Source organism: Narcine bancroftii, chromosome 2 (genome assembly GCF_036971445.1).
Source record: "Narcine bancroftii isolate sNarBan1 chromosome 2, sNarBan1.hap1, whole genome shotgun sequence".
Taxonomy (NCBI): domain Eukaryota; kingdom Metazoa; phylum Chordata; class Chondrichthyes; order Torpediniformes; family Narcinidae; genus Narcine; species Narcine bancroftii.
Genome location: NC_091470.1, coordinates 94,617,155 through 94,639,432, shown reverse-complemented (window position 1 = coordinate 94,639,432; position 22,278 = coordinate 94,617,155). Strand labels below are relative to the sequence as shown.

General features: G+C 40.7%; 1 protein-coding gene across 1 annotated transcript in view; it reads right to left on the bottom strand.

Moving 5' to 3' along the window:
- Nucleotides 1–22,278, bottom strand: part of gmcl1 (germ cell-less, spermatogenesis associated) — a 140,384-nt gene that overhangs the window by 46,932 nt on the left and 71,174 nt on the right. The window contains exons 9-10 of the mRNA XM_069917456.1: nt 9,916–10,056; nt 1,650–1,719 (exon numbers count right to left, since the gene is read on the bottom strand). Of these exons, the coding sequence (XP_069773557.1) occupies nt 1,650–1,719; nt 9,916–10,056 (211 nt within the window). The remainder of the gene's footprint in view (nt 1–1,649; nt 1,720–9,915; nt 10,057–22,278) is intronic.

The window sequence follows — 22,278 nt, the reverse complement described above, 5'->3', positions numbered from 1 at the left end:
TTGCCCAGGATTCCTTGCATCTGACCTGTTCTTGTGATCACATCACATGTACGGCTACTACAGTTCAGTTTCTAATTAACAGCAATGGCCAGAATATTGATAGTGGGAGAATGTCATTGATGTCAGGTGTGGGAGGTGGATTTTGCCAGACACTTTGTGGTGTGAATATTACTTGTCACCATCAGCTCAGACCTGGATATTGTCCAGAACTTGCTGTATTTTGTGGTGGACAGCTTCAGTAATATGAAAAGTTGAGAATGGTGCTGAACACTGCAATCAGCGAACATTCCAACTTCTGACACAAATGAAAGAAAGTCATTGATGAAAGGCACCTACAATCAATCATCTGAACTTGAGGAATTCTTGCAGATATGTCCTGTGGCTGAAGAGATTGACCTCCAATGACCAGAACCATCTTGTGGTATGTATGATACTGCCTGTGGAGGGCTTCCCACACCCCCCAATTCCTATTGCCCCCAACTTAGCCAGGGTTCCTTGATGCTGTTCTTGATCGAATGCTGCCGAGTTCAAGGGCAATTACTCGCACTGCAGCTCTTTTCTCCATGAGATTCTGGATGGGCTGGGTCTGAGGGTCAGGTTTTCAACACAGATGGTGGTGGGTGAGCGAGTTGGCAGGGTACGTCGTAGAGGCAGATATGATTACAACATTTAAAAGATATTTGAACAGATACATGGATAGAAAAAGTTTGGAAGCATATTAGCCAAATATAAGCAAATGTGACTAGCTCATAAGGATCATTTAACAAGGAGAAGTTGGGCCAAAGGCCTTGTTTACATGCAGTAAATGATTAAGAATACAGACATAATCGAAGAGGCCATAAGCAAAACATTTAGGTCTTTCCGAATAGGATTTTTGGAAGGTGGCATGCCAATTTCAACAGTTTATAGATTTAAAATATTTATAAAATATTACTCTAAAAACTCACGTAATAGTCGAGTTTTAGGGACCAATTTTTAAAGAATTTTGGAGGCTGCATTGTACCCGTGTCGTTCAAGTCGTTGGGAGCTCGGATGGCTGGAACTGGGTGTAAGTCTGCATTCGGGGCACTGGAAGCTCAGATGGGTGGGCAGTTGGGGCGAGGATCTGTGATCAGGATGCCAGGAGCTCTGGAGGGTAGGCAATCAGGACATTGGGAGCAGCCGAGGTAAGGGTTTGCGGTCAGGGTGTCGGGAGTTTGGATGGGTGGGCAGTTGGGGGATTGGAAATCGGATGGGTGGACAGTTGGGCATCAGATGGGTGAGTGGCTGAGGCAAGGGTTCACGGTCGGGGCTTGGATGGGTGGGCAAAAGTGGCCAAAAATTGGGGGGGGGGGGGAGGAGTTGACTTTTACATACAATATATGGAACATATGCAATTTCTTTGGCCAAAAAAAGGGGGGTAACAACAATTACACAAATATGGTACATTTTCTGTTTTATCACATGACAATAAACGAATATTGAACAGTTAAATGGTGTATTTTACAGTTGTTAACTCCTTGTCAAACACAGGCCACGTTAAAACTCATGCCTTCACACTGAACTGTAGTAGCCGTACATGTGATGTGATCACAAGAACAGGTCAGATGCAAGGAATCCTGATTTAAGACAAGCTGCAAAGTAATTTTATACAAATTCAGGTCACCTACCCAAGGTCATTGTCCTGCTCGGTCCTCAACATGGAAAACCACTGCTGTTTGTACACGCCAGCAAGCCAGCCTGGAATGCAGAGCTCATTGTTAGATTCATGGAAATAATTTATGGCTCATTGATAAAGACAGAGAGGACTGAGAAACAGGAAATGTTATAATACTTCCATCTACAGCAGCTCTTAGAACTGGTTCTTGCTCCACTGAAGCAACACCATGCTTTCAGTCTGGCACAGGGCACCAGAAAACGGGGAGAACACCCCTTGTTGGAGAAGTAGAGGACCCGACCCATGGGACGGTGACCACAGTGGCAGACCAGCGAGGGGCTCTGAGGCTGAAGAGCACACAGGAGTTGGGCCGTTGGTGATTCAAGGTGAGGTACCCAGGTAGGATGCGGGTTTCTAGCTATTGCAGTCAAAGGACTCACACCAGGCTGTGGACTGATTGAGAATGGCTGAAGGGTCCAGAATGCGAGAGGGTGCTAGAGGTTTCCTGATCATGTCAGAGGTATTCATCTGAGGCTTGGGTTACTGATGGTTCGGACTATAGGTTGTATGGCTAAGGAAGCTGCGGAAGTGCTGGAGGTGAAGCCATAGACTTTCAATGACCCTGGGGGGAACTCTCTTTTGCTTCTCTTTTTCCTGGCTATAAGGGGCGCTGGGCAATTTCTACTGATATTGAATCTGTCTGCCTTACAGCAGACTAAAGAAAATTTCATGTAATCTCACATATTTTGGTTTTATTACATGGAAATAAAATAATCTTGAATGCTGAAGTAATATAACCCCAATTATATTTATAAATCCAGGTCAAGTTGACAACAATATCAAGAGAAGTACGTTTTGGGCACAGCCTGAATACATGGCCAGCAGCTGTTAAAGTAGTAAATATCATTTTCTAAAGTGCCCAAAATGAAAAACCGTGCATACAATTCCCTTTGGACATGGAATTCAGCTTTTCTGACACTGTCAAACGCATCCAGGTATTTTTAGAAAAACGTGCACATTTGCTTCTGAGAAACAGCAATGAATGTCAACCAAGCATTCAACAGGACTTCTACTTTGAATTTTTCTTGGCTAATCAAACCCATTTCCTTCTGGGGATAATTCTGAACTGCATCTCAGTAATCCACTCCAATTATTGTAATTTGTTTAATTTGTACATGGCACAAAAACTTCTAAAGCTTTGGGTAAACTGCTACAAAAAGGTGATAGGCAATAGGTCAATATGTTATTACATTATAGCCAAGGCTCTTCAGTCTTCTATGTTGTGTTGACCAACATACTACTGCCAAATACTAAGCCCTTTCTACCTCATAAACTTCTATTTTTCTTCTATCCACGTGCCTGTCTAAGAGTCTCTTAAATGCACCTAATGTTTCAGCCTCCACCACCACCCCTGGCAAGGCATTCTAGGCACCCACAACTCTGTGTTTAAAAAAAGTTACCCTGATGTCTCCCTTCACTTTGTACAGCCAGCCTCTGGTGTTTGCTGCTCTTGCCCTGGGAAACAGGCATAGGTCCATCTTACCTATGCCTCTCAAAATCTTGTAGACCTCTATTAAATCACCTCTCATCCTTTACTCCATAGAATAAAGCTCTAACTCCGCTAACCTTGCCTCATAAACCTTATTTTCCAATCCAGGCAATATCCTAGTAAATCGCCGCTGCACCCTCTCATAGCTTCCACATCTCTCCTATAATGAGGTTACTAGAGATTTGTAGAGTTGCAATATGACCTCTCGACTCCATCCCCTAACTAATGAAGCCCAGCATCCCATAGCCTTCTTAACTATCCTATCAACCTGCACGACAACATTAAGAGATGAATGCATTTGGGCCCTAGGTCCCTGAGTTCCTCCACACTCTGTCACCACTATGCAGCTGGATGCAGTATGCATGAGGCTCAAGGCCTTTCCCCTGCTTGCCCTAGGATTCTGGAAGTGAAGTCATGTTGGAAAGTGATTTAAGGCAGAGGGTGCAGGAGTTGGATAAAGGAGGAGATTGGGGATTGGAGTGGTTGTAGGCAAGAGAAATACAATCACCTACTCAGGTTCTGGAAGATAATCACATGTAGGTATAGCTCAAGATATGGTTATAGGGTAAAGACTTTTATAGAAGTCTTATTTATTAATGAGTATGCAGTGCCATGAAATCAACACAGCAAAGTGATCTAGTTGTGAACACTGAAAGATAATTAAACAGGAAAGAAGAGGCAGCAGCTCCAAGAACATCCCCATTTTCTGCAGTGGTGGGGCCTAGTAGAGTGCCAAAAAAAATCTGAAATATTAACAACTATATTTATCAGAGGGCTGTATAAATGGAGAGTCAATTTCCATCACATTTGTACCCGATGTCTACTCTGCCCAAATTCACTTGGACTATTTCTGACATTTCCCATCTTTTTCTGGATCTCCCTTTCTCCATTTCAGGAGATAAACTGTCTCCTGCTATTGGTAGTAAACATATGGACTCACATGGCTAGGTCAAATACACCCCCTCCCACACTTGTAAGGATGTCACCTCTTCTCAGCTTCTCTGGCTCTGCTGTGTGTTTTCAAAATGAAGCTTTCCACTCGACAAAGTCTGAAACATCCCCCATGTTCAAGTAACATGGCTTCCCCCCTGCCATTGATGACAGAGCAAGCACATGCATTTCTACTATCCCCCACACGTGCTCTCAACCATCCCCTCCCCCTCAGACAGATACAGCATTCTCCTAATCTTCACCTCTCACCATATCAGCCTCTGCATTGGGCGCGGTTAGTGTAGCGTTTAACACAACACTGTCACAGCACCAGTGACTGAGTTTGAATCCAATGCAGTCTTTTTTTATATATTTTTTTTATTTATTTTTCACACTATGAACCATATCAACCAAAATATGTACAATCGTTTCTCGTTAAATTTACACAGTGGTCTTTTCTCCCCCTTTTTTTCCTCCCTTTCCCTCCCTCCCCTCTACCCACCCAAATCCAATGCAATCTGAAAGGAGTTTGTACGTTCTCCACATGTCTGGGTGGGTTTCCTCCCGTCTAAAGATGTACCAGGGTTGTAGGTAAATTGGGTGGCACAGGCACTTGGGCTGAAAGGGCCTGTTACCATGCTGATGTCTACATTTAAATATTCAGCACATCATTCTTTGCCACTTCCGCCTTTCTCACCCCATTTCTGCAGGAAGCAACTTCTCTGTGACTCACCTTTCTCATCTACTTCTTCCTGCCCCCTGGTACTTCCTCCTGCATCTCCTCTGTCACCATCACCCAGGGACCTAAAGAACCCTTTCAGGTGAGGCAGATTCCGATGCACCTCCTCCAGCCTGCTTCATTGCATTTCATGCTCAAAATGTGACATCTACATTGGAAGACTACGTGTAGATCATTTTAACTGCATTCTGTTTGCCACATGCCATCTGACTGCCTGTCATTTCATTTGTTTTCCCTTTCCCACAGAGACCTGCCTGTTCCTGGCTTTCTGCACTGCCATGGTGTGGCCAAATACCAACTAGAATTACAACATCTTATATTTTGCTTGGATTGCCTAAAACACAATGACAAGGACATCGAATTTTCCAATTTCTGGTAACTAACTCCCACGTTCCTTTCCCATTTTTCCACTCATTTTACTCCCCTTGTTCACCTTTTCTGCCCTAGATTTATCATCCTTCCCCACTCAGATCCATCTGTCCATTATCCACATAATTCTCTATCCAGTTTCTCCTCCTTTGCTCACCTTTCTTATCTTTTCCAGCTGCCAATCATTCCCCCCATCATGCCTTCTGGGCTCACCTCTTCCCTTTTGCACATTGCTGATCTTCCCTCTTCATTCTCAGTCATGATACAGGGTCCCAACCCAAAATGTTTTTAACCAACCCTTCACCCCTGAGCTCTTCTGGCAGTTTATATATTTTTCACTGAATAGATAAATCATCTTAGCTTCCACCTGAGAATCCCACCACCAGAGAAAGTCACCTTGAGCTGATTAAATTGTCAGAGAGTACAAGATTCTGCAAAGACCACGAGACCAGCCAACATTCCACCTTTAGTACTGATTTTTTTTTAAATGGCGGTGCTGCTGGGGATGTGGATTTGCGGAGAGCAGGGAGCAAAGACACAGTGCACCCCGTCAGGTCCAACTGCCCAGTTTGACTGCTGTTGGCTCTGTTCAGGCTTTAACCAGCCTGTAAAGGAGCTGACAGGGGTTTATTTTAAAATCCCAACCCGCAGGGTCTGGGCCCAAGATGGCAGAGGCCACGAGGGGTTGCAGACTCCAAGGAAGCAGAGTACTGGCACAGGGCATCAGAAAACAAGGAGACCATCCCCCATTTGAGAAGGATGGCAGCGATGACTTACAGGGTGGGGTCCATGGTGATTTGATTTCAGATTCATTGTCAAAGTACATACATGACATCACATATAACCTTGAGATTCCTTTTTCCTGCAGGCGAGGCAGAATCACCACTTATTGGTAGTGCAAAAAATAAACTGTACATTTAAACAAAAGAACTATAAATAGATAATGAATGTAAACAAACTGTGCAATACAGGGAAAGCAAAGAAAAATCAATAAAGTCCACAAATAAGAGTCTTTAAATGAGTCCCTGAATGAGTTTGTTGAGTCTGATAGTGGTCCTGAACCTGGTGGTACGAGTGTGTGCTGGGTGGTGAGGGTCTTTATGGTTGCTGCTGCCCTCCAACGACAGCATTCCATGTAGATATACTCAACAGTGGGGAGGGTTTTGCCTGTGATGTCCTGGGCTGTGAACACTACCTTTTGAAGGGCTTTACGGTCAGGGGTATTGGTGTCCCCATACCAAACCGTGGTGCAGCTGGTCAGCACATTTTCCATCACATATCTGTAGAAATTTGTCAAGGTTTATGATGTCATACTAAACCTCCGCAAACTCCTGAGGAAGAAGAGGTGGATGAGTGAGGTTTTTGCAATTGAAGAACACACAGATGGTGGGGTGATGGTGACTCGAGGTGAGGAACCCATGTAGGCTGTGAGCTGCTGTGGCCGAAAGACTCACACCAGGCTGCAGACTTCTGGAGACTGGCCGAAGGAGTACCAGTTATCAGAAGAGATGTGAGAGGGTGTTGGGGGCTTTGTGATTGTGTCAGGTGTGCGTGTGGAGCTCAGGTTGCTAATGCTTTGGACTGAAGGCTGTGTGCCTGCAGAGGCTGGGGGAGCGCTGGAGACAAAACCATGGACACTCAGTGACTCGGGGGGAAATCTTTTTTACTTCTCCTTCTCTGGCTGTAAGGGGTGCCAGGCGATTTCTGCTGATCACAAATCTTTAGTCTGCTTTAAGGTAAATCAAAGGAAATTTTGTTTATGATCATATTCTCCATTTTATTACATGAGAATAAAATAATCTTGAGTCTTGAATAATGATCAAGAACTAACTGTATCTCTAAATATTCACCAAAAGAAGGACAAATCCAATTCATTTTGTTCCATGCAATCAATACAATTTTAATCATCAGTAAGATGTGGAAGTTGTTGTCAGGTGTGCTTTCAAACAGCAGTTAGTAACCAAAATCTCTCCATTGCTGTCCAAAGACTATCTTGTTCCCATTAACAAGAAAGTCCAAACATGAACCAAGGGGGTGAATTCCAGCATTTTGACCTAGTGTGGATTCAAGGTATCTTTGTAAAAATGAAATCAATTAACAACAAATGATTGGTCATACCCCTCAAAGTTCAGATTTATTCTCATAGTACATACATGACATCACATATAACCCAGAGATTCTTTTTCCTGTGAGTGAGGCAGAATTACCACATATTGGTGGTACTCAAGAAGATATGCAAATGTAAACAAACTGATGGTGGAGGGGGAGCAGTTGTTCCTGAACCTGGTGGTGCGAGTCTTGTGGCAGCAGCGAGAACAGAGTGTGTGCTGGGTGATGTGGATCCTTGATGATTGCTGCTGCTCTCCGTGAGGAGGCTTTTGCCTGTCCACTTGCTGTATCCACAAACATTTGCAGGGCTTTACACTCAGGGATATTGGTGTTTCCATTCCAGACCTTGATGCATCTGGTCAGCACACTTTCCACCACACATCTGTAGAAATTTGCCTGGGTTTCCGATGTCAAACCAAACCTCCACAAAGTTCTGAGGAAGTAGACGTGCATCCTTCACAATACCATTAGCGTGTTGGGTCCAGAAAAGATTCTTCAAGAGAGTGACTACTAAGAACTTAAATTTGCTCACCCTCTCATTCAGGAAAGTGGCTGTGGTTGTTGTATATTAATCATCTAACCTTGAGAATATTGCTGCAAGTGTACCTCAGGACTATGCCCCAGACCCAACCATCTTCAGCTAATTCATCAAGGACCTTTCTGCCATTAAATCTCATTTCTATTTGTAAACTCATTTGATCAAATGATTTGTGGGTGGTTTTGATTTGGCAGTACTTGAGGCCATGGATAGACAAGTCAGAATGAAATTAAAATAGTTAGCCACTGGGAGGCTAACTAGGGAGGCCAGTTAGCCACTAACCTATTGCAGAAGACAGAACAAAGGTACTCAATGAAACGATATCCCATTCTTCGACCAGTCTCCCACATATGGAGGAGACTGCATCGGGAGCACCGGAGTAAATGACTCCTACAGATTCACAGGTGAAGTTTTGCCTCATTTGGATGACTGTTTGGGTCTGTGAATAGCGATGAGGGAGGAAATGTAAATTCAAGTGTAGGGGTCATAGGGGGCGACTGGTGAAAAGGGATGAGTGGATAATGAAGTCCTGGAGAGAGCAGTCCTGCAAAAAATGGAGAGGGGAAAAGGTGTCTTGTGGTAGGATCATATTGTAGGTGGCAGAAATTGCAGGGAATAGTATATTGGATGAGGAGTCTGGTGGGGTAAGGACAAGGGGAAGGTCTGGGGTGAGGGAAGTGGCTAGGGAACGTGTGGGAAATAAAAGAGATGTGAGTGAGGGTTGAGTTAATGGCAGTCGAGGGGAAACTACATTTTCTGAAGAAGGAGGTCATTTCAGATGTCCTGGGAGCAGATGACCTTGGGAGCAGATGACCTTGGGAGCAGATGACCTTGGGAGCAGATGACCTTGGGAGCAGATGACCTTGGGAGCAGATGTGGTGGAGATGGGGGAATTGAGAAGAAGGAATAGAATCTTTGCAGGAGACAGGGTGGGAAGAAGTGTAGTCAAGATAATTGTGGGAGATAGTGGGTGTACACAAGATGTCTATCAATATCCCCAAGATGAATCTAGAAGCAGGAGAGCATTGTCATAGATGGACAAAGTGAATTGGAGTTCAGGGTAAAAATCAGTACCTAAGTGGATAAAGTTGACAAGCTCACCATGGGTGCAGGAGGCAGCACCAATGCCATGGAGGAAGAGTTGAGGAGCCTTGCCCGTGTAGGCTTTCAGCATGGATGCACCCATGGCTACTCCTTTGACTTGTAGCAAGTAGATGGGCCAGGAAGAACTAATTGAGGTGAGTGCAAGCTCTGCCAGGCAGAAGAGCCGTGAGACCTTCTTTACAGGGGATGGAAGTGTATGGGGATCAGACGTCCACGGTGTAAATGAGGCAGTCCAGCATAGGACACTGGAAGCTGTCGAAGTGATGAAGGGCATGTGAGGTATTCCAGACGTAGATGGGAAAATACTGGACCGAGGACAAATGGATTGATGGTGCCAGTTTGGTGCAGTAGAAGCATCTGGAAACAACAGGTTTATCGGGGCAATTGGGATTGTGAATCTTAGATCAGAGGTAGAATCAGGCAGTGTGAGGAAGGGAAACAATGAGGTTAGAAACTTTGGAAGGGAGATTACTGGAGGTGATGAGGTCAATGACGGTAAGGAAGACAGTGACCTCATTCTTCTTCATGGGGTCCCATTCAAGAGGTAAGAAAGAGAGATGTCTATCTTAAGTAGGAGTGGAACTGGAGTGTTATTCTCATCAAGACCAGGATACGATCAGTGTATCAGGCTACATGAAAATAAGTGCTTGATAATATGTTGAAAGAAGAATCAGATATATATCAGAGTCTACTTAGTCAGCAGTTGATATAAACTATAGTAAGATGATCTGATGACAAACCATAACAAAGTTACTGGATAAAAGTTGAAGCAAGGTACAGACATTAGGGTACAGCATCAGAATATAAATCATTTGTGCAGTGTGACCTCCAGGCATGACCTTACAAGGAAACTAATCAAATTTCTCCATCCCAGCTACTGCTGAGGTGTCGAATTTATGAGAATCACATTATGTAATCCTAAGGAACTGATTGCCACTCACCTGAAGAGATAATCATGTCCCGCTCAATAATTTTAGCAGACGTCAGATCATTGATGACGTATTGCAGGCGAATATGGCTAAAGACAACAGCAAACTTCTGTCCTTGTTCTGTATCCAAGAAGCTGCTGTAACTGCATGTTTCTGTTTGGAAGAAGCAACAACTTAATCAATTATTGCACAGCTAAATTGAAATGGCAATACATTCCTAATTCAGGAAATGCCTTTATTGTGTATAAAAATTCTGTATCTTCTGCAATGTTTCAAGACAAAAACTTGCACAGACATTTCTATTTGTACAGTTACCATTAACAAACAAAAATTCCCCAAGGTGTTTCACAGCACTGCGAGCAAAGAGAAATGGTGCTTGGACACATACATGAGAAACATAAGGAAGCAAGTGACCAAAAACGGACAAAAAAATTAAAAGGATCTTCAAGAAAAAGAGTAAGGTGGGAATTTAAAAGTCTTGGCCTTGGACATGGTCCCAAAAAGGTGGAGAAAACAAATTCAGGGAGGAGCAAGAAGTGGAAATGCAGGAGGCAACAGAATTTGTGAGAAAGAAGGATTCAAAAACAAGTAGGAGGTTTTTTTTCCTCACAGCCTAAAGGTAAAAAAGCAAAAATAAATGGAAGTGAAATTGCATTTCCATGCATAAAATTACTCTATCAAATCAAGTAACCATTAGATTTCAGGTTTATTGTCAGAGGACTTACATGACATCACATACAACCCTGAGATTCTTTTTCCTGTGGGCAAGGCAGTATTAGATACATAAAGGTGGCCTGTTGGCTGCAGAATAATTTACAGTAAATTAGAGGAATCGTAGTAAAGCAAAATTAGGTATAACCACTAGGCTGTGTTGTAATCACTGTCCGTATGAACTCCTTAGGGTGGCATACACGTAGCGGTTAGCTCAACACTGTTACAGGGGTTAAAATGGACTGGGGTTAAAATCCGGTGCTGTCTCTAAGGACTTTCTACATTCTCCCAGTATCTGGATGGGTTTCCTCTGGGTGCTCCAGTCTCCTCCCACTGCTTAAAACATACCAGGGGTGTAGGTCAATTGGGTGGCACAGGCTTGTGGGCCAAAAGAGCCTGTTACCATGCTGTATGTCTAAATTAATTTTTTCTTATGTGATTTTTGTGCAATTATAGTTGTAATTTCTCAAGATCCACTTCAGATATTCAACAGGGTGACACTTAAATAAGTATTGTAGGAGCTCTAGTAACCTGAGGAATAATTTAACTGAAGTGTATAAAATCGTGGGTGTCCCAGGAAGTGTGAATGCTTATTCTCTGGCTAAAATCTCAATTCCAGTGCTTTTCCAGGCATTTGACCAGGCAACTAATGGTCATCAGTTCGGCTAAGAGAAGGTTTCGAGGCCATGATAATATGTGGCTGTAAAAATATTTCTCCATGACATATTTTAAAGGGGCTTTATTTATTTGCCTAAAGGGAAAATGATATAAAGTAACAGCTTTTAACTTGACTGAAGAAATTGAGTTAGAACATAAGAAATAAGAGGAGGAGTAGGTTATCCAGCCCGTCGAGCCTGCTCCGCCATTCTGGCTGATCTGATGATAGGCTCATCTCCACCTACCTGGCTTTCCCCATATCCCTTAATTCCTCTACAATGTAAAAATCTATCCAACCTTATTTACTGAGGTTGCCTCCATTGCTTCCATAGTTAGAGAATTCCACAGATTCACCACCCTTTGGGGAAAGCAGTTCCTCCTCATCTCTGTGCTAAATCTAATACGCGGAATCTTGAGGCTATGTCATCTTGTTCTAGTCTCCCCCACCAACGGAAGCAATTTACCTCACTCTATCTCTTTCATAATTTTATAGGTTTCTATAAGATCCCCTCCCCCCCTCATTCTTATAAATTCCATTGTACAGCCCCAAACGACTCAATCACTCTTCATAGGATAACCCCCTCATGTCTGGAATCAACCCGGTGAACCTCCTCTGCACCGCCCCCCAAGACTAAGTACCTGTATATCCTTCAAGAAAGGAGATGAGAACTGCACGCAGTACTCCAGATGTGCCCTCACCAGTACCTTGTACAGCTGAAGCATAATCTCCCTGCTCCTAAGTTCCATTTCTCCAACAATGAAGACCACATTCCTTTTGCCCTTCTTGGCAGTTTGCTCCAATTTGAAATTCCTATACCACTGAGAAAGGAAAGCAAACAGCACAAGGCTCTTGCTGATGTGAGAATGCTGGCAAGGCAAGACACAAATCACATACCACTGAGAAAGGCAGACAAACAGCACAAGGCTCTTGCTGATGTGAAAATGTTGATAAGGTAAGACAAACAAACCACAACCTTGCAGTACTAGCATCTGACGTGCATGAGCTCACACTGAATCTAACCTACAGTTTCAAAGTCAAACCCTTCTAACCCAAATCACAAAGAATTCTTCCTGGAATAAAATGTCGTATTTTTTAAAAGAGCAGCCTTTGTTTTCTTACTGAAAGTCAAATCCAAAAATCTGATTTTGAAAATAACCTGGCATGTATTGGTGTCTTTGGTGGGAGGTGAAGAAAAAGGAAGATTGGTAATTCAAGCTAGTGCTCCAGTGTGAAAATGGGCAATTGCTGAATGAGTTGAGTGGGACGTAAAGACGATGAGGCGTGGGAGCAGAATTAAGCCATCAAGTCTGCTCGGGCATTCAAATCATGGCTGATGTATTTTTTTCTCTCTTTCAACCTGTTTCTCCCCATAACCATAACACATAGGAGCAGAAATGGGCTATTCAGCCCATCGAGACTGCCACGACATTTAATCATTTTCCCAGTCAGCCCCACTCCTCGGCCTTTTCCTCATAACTTACGATGCTCTGGCTAATCGAGAACTTATCAATCTCTGCCTTAAATACACCCAATACCTGGCCTCCACAACTGCCCGAGGCAACAAATTCCAGATTTACCACCCCGATGGAAGAAATTCCTCTGCATCTGTTTTAAGCAGATGCCCTTCAATCCTGAAGTTGTGCCTGATTGTCCTAGACTCTGTCACCATGAAAAATAACCTTTCTACATTTACTCTGTCCACGCTTTCAACATTCAATAAAATCCCCTTCATTCTCTTAAATTCTAGCGAGTATAGGGCAAGATATGTAAACGCTCCTCATATGATAATCCTTTCATTCCCTCTCCAATTGTCAGCACATCCTTTCTTAAATCAGGATCTTAAAACTGCCCACAATATCTGTGAGGACTCATCAGTGTCTTATAAAGACTCAACATCACATGCCTGATGTATTCTATTCCTCTTGAAATGAATGCCAGCATTGCATTTGCTTTCTTCACCATTGACTTAACCTGCAGGTTTACCCTCAGGGTGTCCTGCATGAGGACTCACAAGCCTCTTTGCATCTGAGTATTTTTAATTTTCACCCCATTTTGAAAATTGTCCTTTTTTCCCCCCACCAAAGTACATGACCATACAATTTCTGACATTATATTTCATTTGCCACTTCTGTGCCCATTGTCCTAATCTAAGTCCTCTGTAGCTTCCATGATTCCTCATCACTACCTGCTCCTCCACTTAACTCCGAATTACCTGAAAACTCAGCCACAAAGCCATTCATTCTATCATTTAAATCATCGATATACAATACAAAAAGAAATGGCCCAAACACCGACTCCTGTGGACCACCACCAGCAACCTGCAGCCAACCAGAACATTATTCCAACTCTCTGCTTCCTGCCAATCAAAGCTCTATCCATGTTAGTATGTTTCCTATACCATGGGCATCAACCTCTGTTTTAAATATGCGTAATGACTTAGTATCCACAGCCATATGTGCCATGGAATTCCAGGTTCATAATCCTCTGACTGAAGAAATTCCTCTTCATCTCTGTTCTCAAGGGATGTCCTTTTATTCTTTGGCTATGCACTCTGGTCTTAGACTCTCCCACTACATCTGCTTCACATATACTCTATCTATCCCTTTCTATATTTGGAATATTTTGATGAGGACGCACCCCCCCCAACCAATTTCTTCTGAACTCCTGTGAGTGGAGGTCCAGAGCCATCAAACAACTCATATTTACCATCATCCCTGCGATCGTTCTTGTAAAACTCTTCTAGACTGTCACATCCCCCCTTGGATGTGAGACCCAAAACTTTTCGTAATACTCCTAATGCAGTTTGATCAATGCCTTGTAAGGCCTCAGCATGACATATTTGCCTTTACTATACACTAATTCCCTCCAAATGAATGTTAACATTGTATTTTCCTTCCTGACTATTGACTCAACCTGCAATTAACCTTTAGGGAATCCAGCAGAAGGACCCAAAGTTCCTTTGACCCTCTGCTTTCTGAATTCTTTCCCGATGATAAAAAGTCTACTTCTTTATTCCTTCCAGCACTCTGCATGACCATGCACTCTCCCACATTTTAATCCATCTGCCACTTTTTTTGCTCATTCTCCCAACCTATCCAAGTCCCTTTGCAGACTTCTTACTTCCTCAACAGTCCAAATTTGGCCAAAAAGCCATCAACCTTGTCATCTCAATCATTTAATTGGACCATGAGAAGATGCCAACTAGTCCCTGCAGAGCATCACTTGTGTCAGGCAGCTCGCCTGAAAAGGACCTCTTCCTATACTTGGCCTTCTGCCAGTCAGTCAATCTTTATTATTGTTGCTACCTTTCCCCTAATACCATGGGCTCTTATTTTGTTGAGCAACCTCATGTATGGCACCTCATCAAAGGCTTTCTGAAAATCCAGTCTAACTGTGTCGCCACTTTCAGGATACAGTAAAATCCCTGGTATCCAGAATTCAAGCAGCCAGCAACCAGCAAAAAATAGAGAAATAAATAAATAAAATTAAAATAAATAACAATTTAAATAAAAGTTTAAAATGATAAAAATAAATGTAGTCTGAAGCAAAACACGACCCTTTGGTGAAGATGGGAGCAAATATTCAGCTAGTGCAGCGACCCGGTTGTGCCCTGCCCGCGGCAGCTGTTTGAATAAAGTTGTATTTGAATAAAATGGTGGCATCCAGAATGGAGATGATTGATGCTGCTTGGAGCTGGGGCAACTCTCCCAAAGTGTCTCCCTACCCCTGCCTAGTAAAAGTCATCATCTTTATTAGCATTAAGTATATTAGTAAAGCTTTGTCTGTAAACTTTGCGGGGAGGGGATTTGGGGGGTAATTATGATGGCAGCATGGCTAGTACGCACTGTTCCAGCACTAGCGACCGGGGTTTGAATTTAAATTTTGAATGTTATGGGAATTACCTGATTAAAATAAACTTTACATAATTAAGGACTACAACACTGAATTTTTTCCAATTTAGATTTTGCAGTCTTTTATCTTTTCTTATTTTTTCTTTTTAAGATATTTTTATTGAAGTTTGCAATATTATTAAACAATTATATATTGAAATACAAATTACAAGAAAAAAACCACTCCATTAATTCAAAACCCCTACCACTATACAAGGTTGGAAAAAAAAATCTAACATGTGAGTATCAAGTGATGGCAACCTGGAAATAGGCCGCAGAGCATCGAAGCTTTTAACAACCCTAAAACTTTAGATTGTGGAAATAGCTCATTAGTATTTTTTTTTCTAAACTTAAACAAGACAATAATAGGGCAAAGTTCCAATTTAACCTTAAGAATCACTGATGTTTGAAAAAATCTTTCCAAAATTTTTATAAGCTAGGGCAAGTACAAAACGTATGAATCAAAGAAGCCTCAGCAATTAACATTTGTCACATAGAGAATTTATCAGAATAAAAATGAGACCATTTAATTTTAGACGTTTGTACTCTATGGACCTCTTTAATTGCAATAAGTAATGTCACGCATAAAGGGAGGGAGCATCGATGTTAAAAAATATATAATGAACTAACCTCTGTCTTACATTTATAAGTTTAGTCATATTATTCTTACACAAATCCATCCAATCCTTTTCACTTATTTGTGTCTTAGTCTTGATTTATGCACCCCAATTTTGGGGGTCTTAGTTTGAAGCAAGTTGTACATTACTGAAATAAATTTATTTGCAGTAGTGTTAGAAATCAGTAATTCTGATTCACTTTGATTAGGTAACTTGAAAATAGAACCTATTTTGCCAGATAGACATTTAACTTGGTAATAACAAAATACAACATTACTAAGTACATTAAATTTTTTCCCCTCATTCTTTTAAATGTTATAAATCCCCCATCCTCAAAGCAATCTTCAATCCTCTTAATACCCTTCTGTCTCCAAATGCTCAAGAATTGGTTATCCACTGAAAAAGGAATGTCTATTTTGATAAAAAGGCATTTTCCTAGATATAAAGCCTTTCATGCCAATTTCATTATCAATATTATTCCATAACTCAATCAAGTATTTCAAAATAAATGATTCCCTACTTCCAAATAACAGGTTAGAATTCAGTTTATAAATAACATCCTGGGGATCCATATTTCCTATTGCATCAAATTCAACAGAAGCCCAAGCTGAAATACTAAGTTAATACATTTAGAAATCTCAATTGAGCTATTTTTGAAGGAAGTGGAGTGGGAATTGATTGAAAAAGATATTGAATTCTTTAGCACAGTTTACTCTACCAATTAAAGTAATAGATAAATTATTCCATTTTTTAAAATCAGGAACAATTCTATTAAACAAAGGTAAATAATTAAATTTACATAATTTAAAAAATGATTATCAATTCTAATACCTAAATATTTGATACCTACATCGGGCCACCTAATTTTTTTTAAACTGTTTTGCAATCTATATAATCACCCACAGCTAAGGGCACAATCACACTTTTTTCCCCAATTAACTTTATAACCAGAGACGACCACATATTATTTCAATCTAATCTGTAACTGTAATAAAGAATTTTTAGGATCAGTTTAATAAGCCAAAACATCATCAGCAAATAAATTAATTTTATATTCTTCTTGATTCACTTTAATTCCCTTAATCTTAGAATCCTGACGAATAAATTCAGCTTGGTTCAATTGCTAAAATAATAAAGCCGGTGACAAAGGACAACCTTGTTGACTTGACCTAGTTAATGGAAGGGAAGCAGAAATTTGTCCATTAGTAATAAATTTTGCCAAAAGGTTTAACCCAATTTATAAAGGTAGAACCAATACCAAACTTCTCCAATACTTTAAACAGAAAATTCAATTCCAACCTATCAAAAGTATTCCCCATCCAAAGTAACTGCAATACTATGATCTCTTTTTTGAATTAAATTAAGCTAATTAATCTTACAATATTGTCTGCAGCACAGTGTTTTAATAAAACCCTGCTTGATCCATATGAATTAAATCAGGCAGATAATTAAATAATCTATTTGCTAACAATTTTGCAATCATTTTATAATCTACTTTCAATAAAGATATTGGACAATAGATGCAGGATTTAACAAGTCTTTAATTTTCTTTGGTATAACGGCAATTATTGCCATTGAAAAATAATCTGGTAAAAATGGGCTTCCATAGCCTGCTTTAACACCTCCATAAACTGGGATATTAAAATATCCTTAAACTTCTTATAAAATTCAGATGGAAAACCATCTTCTCCTGGAGATTTTCCATTCTGTAATGAATTAAGCACTTCATTAATTTGTGTTATTGTAAAAGGAGCATGTAATTTTTTTGATCTTGATTTGTCAAGCTAATTTTTTTTTAAATCTGAGATAAAAATTTATCAATCTTATCCTCATCTCTAATAAATTCTGATCTATATAAATTGGAATAAAAAATTAAAAACATCATTAATTTCTTTAGGTTTATAAGTAATCTTCTTTGATCTTTTCCTAGCAGCATTAATTATTCTAGAAGATTGTTCAGTTTTTAAACTGCCAAGCTAATATTCTCCCAATTCATATCTTTGCTTAGTTCCATCTATCAATTTTTCAGTCCTATATGTCTGAATCGCATTAAAATGAAACTATTAATTCCTTTCTTTTCTCATCCAAATACTTTTTTTGTTATACCATTCCAAAATCCTGTATTTCCTTTTCTAATTGATGAACCTCTTTGGTATAATCTTTAATTTTTGATGTAAAACTTATTATTTGTCCTCTTAAATATGCCTTTAATGCATCCCAAAAAACAAATTTATTAGAAACAGAATTCCAAAAACTCCTGAATATGTTTTCTTATAAAATCACAAAAATCTGTCCCTTTTAACAATGTTGAATTTAATCACCATTTAAACTATTTCTTCCTTTTCTCAAAAAATAAATACATTAAAAGTGGTGAATGATCAGATAAAATTCTGGCCTTATAATCTATATTCATAACATTTCCTTGCAATTGTGCCGAAATTAAAAATAAACCTATCCTAGAATAAGAATCAAATCTATGTGAATAAAAAGAAAAGTCCCTTTCTTTGGGGTTTAAACTCCCCCAAATATCTATTAAAATCGAATCTTTCATAGCATTCAATATTGCCTTAGCTGCTTTAGTTCAAATAACTGATTTGGTTGTTTTATCCAAAACTGGATCCAAACAACAATTAAAATCCCCTCCTACCAATATTATTTGATGAGTCTCAGCCAAATGCATAAATGTATCTCTAATAAACCCTTCATCATCTATATTTGGTGCATAAATATTCATAAAAATCCCATCTTCAGAATAAATTTGACAATTTACTAATATAAATCTTCCCACAGGATCAATAATCACTTTATGAATTTTAATAGATAACTTTAAAAAAATATAATTGCTACAGTTCTCGCTTTAAAGTTAAAAGTAGAAGCCACCACATGTCCAATCCAATATCTTTTCAATTTTTGATGTTCTTCTCAGATAAACAAGTTTCCTGTGAGAAAGCAATATCAACTAATTTTCTTCAAATAAGCGAACACTCTTTTCCCTTTTATTATATTATTAAGCCCATTAACATTATAACATAAAATTCAAAGTTTTACTATTTGCAATTATATTAAATTTAAAAAGTTTACAATTCCCCTCTGTGTCTCCACTTGGACCTCCCACATTCTAAAATCATTAAGTATTCCTGGCACCTCCCTCAAGAAAAAGAAGAAATATAGAAAAAAATTAATACAACCCCCTCCCCAAATACTATCAAAAAAACAGTATCAATCGTGTGGGAAGCGACTCTTGTTGCTGGGTGGCTCACAGCTAGGGAAGGAGAAGGAAAAAACCCCACCTCCCCCAAAGAGAGAATTTTTTTTTTGGAAAATCATCATCTTCAAGTAAAGGAAGCAGCTTTGAGATCCTTGTTAACTTGATCATCATCAAGGCAAGCAATCTCCTGCTGTATCTCCTGATCTGACATTTGCTTCTTCTCAATTTGTAGTATGTCTACTGTTAATAAATTAACCTGTTGATCCATTTTATCTTATTGCCAAAGAAATTTGCCTGATTATTGCCCAGAAAAACATGGCAAAAACTAAAGACTTTGCTGGATTAAATTCTTTCCTTCTTTTCACCACATTCACACTAATATCCACAAAATATTTACAAAAATATTTTTTTGTCAGCCACAAAGGGGCCAGAAATTGACGAGCCTTCTGGACCACTACTCACAAAATAACTACTTATCTTGATAATGAAGACATCTGATCAAAACTGAGCACGGCATTTGATCAACATCGTTATCTTTCTGTGGGCTCTATCCAATTCAAGACCATTGGAAAATTTTCAGCTCCCAAGGTCTCTGGAAACCATTTTTGAAAAATTACACTGCATTAGGACCTTCAAAACCTTCTGGTATTCCAACGATCTTCACATTATTTCTTCGACTATGATTCTCTAAAGTGTCCATTTTTTGTAAAAGTTTTTTTTTCAACACTCCAAACCATAACTGAATCTTCTAATTTATTAACTACATCTTTACATTGATCAACTTCATCATGATATTCTTATAAATTTTCTTCAGCTTTTTTGAACTTGCATTTTCACTCTATCAACCATTTTAACATATTTCTTTACCTCTTCCTTAATGATCTTTTCTCCTTTAAGGAGTATTCACATCCTGTTTAATAGAACCATACTGTAAATCCATAAATAAACTGTCCTTGAATCTAGGGTACATGGTCTCATCCTGATGAATCTTCCTTCTGAAAGGAAGGGGATGAAGAGAATAAGGCTGGATTGGGGCGAGTTTTGTAATATGTTGGCTGTTTTTCCTCAGCAGTGAGACTTATAGATGAACCACTTTCATAACCCTTTGGAGGTTCTTGCATCGAGTGGAGTAGTTCCCATACTGTGTAATGATCCACCCTGACAGCATACTTTCAATGGTGCACCTGAAGAATTGTTAGGGGATGGAGGTCACATTCTAAGTTTCATCAGGTAGAGGAGGTAGAGGCCAGTGCACTTTCGGGACCAAGTCACTGCAGATGCTTACCCCCAAGGAAGAAAGCTATCCATTACCTCCATCCAAGAACCATTGATGTGTACTTCTGGGTGAGAGCAGCACCTCCCCCGATGTCCATAACCAGCTCTTGGATCTTGCTGACATTAAGGGAAGAATTGTTGCCCTGGCACCAGGCCACGGCCCCCTCTCTAGTACTCTGTTTCGTCATTGTTTGTAATCCTGCCAATGTCGATGGTGTCATCCATGAATTTATTGATGGAGTTGAGGCTGTGTTTGGCCATACAGTCAGAAGTGCACAGGGAGTATGAGGATGAGGACACAACTTATGATGCCCTAATATTGAGGATGATCATGGAGGGCATGCTGTCATGTAGGCTGTGGGATAGAAAGGTATGGATCCAGCTGCAGGGAAGAGTGCTGCAAACAAGGTGAAGTGCCAATTGATGAAGTAAACAAAGACGATGTGGTCAAACAATAATCATGGCTTTTATTAGCAGAAGCTCCTTGCGTTACGGTGAAAGGGACCTCACCCAGCAGAGAGTTCAGGTGGCCCCACTGTATCGCCTTATCGACAACGTTGTTTCGAGCCATGTAGTAATCGAAACAAGCAATCCAGTGGTTGAAAATTTCTCTGGCCCTCGGGGCAGACTGATCGATTATCAGCCGCTCTGGTTTGAGTGCTGCATCCATTTCTGCTAATAAAATTGAAGTGCCAGTTGATGAAGTAAACAAAGACAATGTGGTCAAACAATAATTATGGCTTTTATTAACAAAAACTCATGGTACAATAATGAAAGGCAATAGGTGCATACACAGTTATACCCAAGGGGAGTGTCCTTAACAGTAGAAGTTCTGCACAGCCAATGTTAGTACAGCAAGGCTCGCCAGAGGGGAGACAGGCAGCTTGGCAGACATTCACCATACAAGGTCAGCTAACTAGGGAATTAGTTTATTTGGAACTATTTTGCTGAAAGCAGTAAGGTCAATAAGTAGATGTCCCTCTTATCCATTGCTGAGTGTAGGGCCAGCGAGATAGCATCTGATGAGGATGTTTCGGCAATAGATGAACTAAAGTGGGTCAGGGTTGGCTCTTAATAGGCTGGAGGTAATGTGAGCCATGACCGATGTTTTGAAGCAATTCATGATGTCATTTTGACCGTCACTATTCTTCACTCCGGTCTTCTACTATTCACCCGTGGCTAATAAAGTTACAAAACACTCTTCCAGGGCTCCAGCAATTTATTCTGTTGTTCCCAATAACATTCTCAGATACATTTGGTCAGGCTCTGGGAATGTGTCCACTTTTATGGGCTTAAAGACCATCACCTTTCATAGTGATAAATACCAATGAGAAATATTACTTTTAGACCTCATCCATTTCCAATAGCTCCATGTCCAGATGACCACATTGAACCTTAGTTTTCTCCCAAGTTACAATGAGGAGGCCGTGCAGCCCCTTCCACTAGGGCCATCCACACTGTTCTTTGGCTTGGCCGCAGACGAAGATTTATGGAGGGGTAAATGTCCACGTCAGCTGCAGGCTCGTTTGTGGCTGACAAGTCCGATGCGGGACAGGCAGACACGGTTGCAGCGGTTGCAGGGGAAAATTGGTTGGTCGGGGTTGGGTTTTTCCTCCTTTGTCTTTTGTCAGTGAGGTGGGCTCTGCAGTCTTCTTCAAAGGAGGTTGCTGCCCGCCGAACTGTGAGGCGCCAAGATGCACGGTTTGAGGCGATATCAGCCCACTGGCGGTGATCAATCTGGCAGGCACCAAGAGATTTCTTTAGGCAGTCCTTGTACCTCTTCTTTGGTGCACCTCTGTCACGGTGGCCAGTGGAGAGCTCGCCATATAACACGATCTTGGGAAGGCCATCGCCTTCTGGAGACGTGACCTACCCAGCACAGTTGGATCTTCAGCAGCGTGGATTCGATGCTGTCGGCCTCTGCCATCTCGAGTACTTCGATGTTAGGGATGAAATCGCTCCAATGAATGTTGAGGATGGAGTGGAGACAACGCTGGTGGAAGCGTTCTAGGAGCC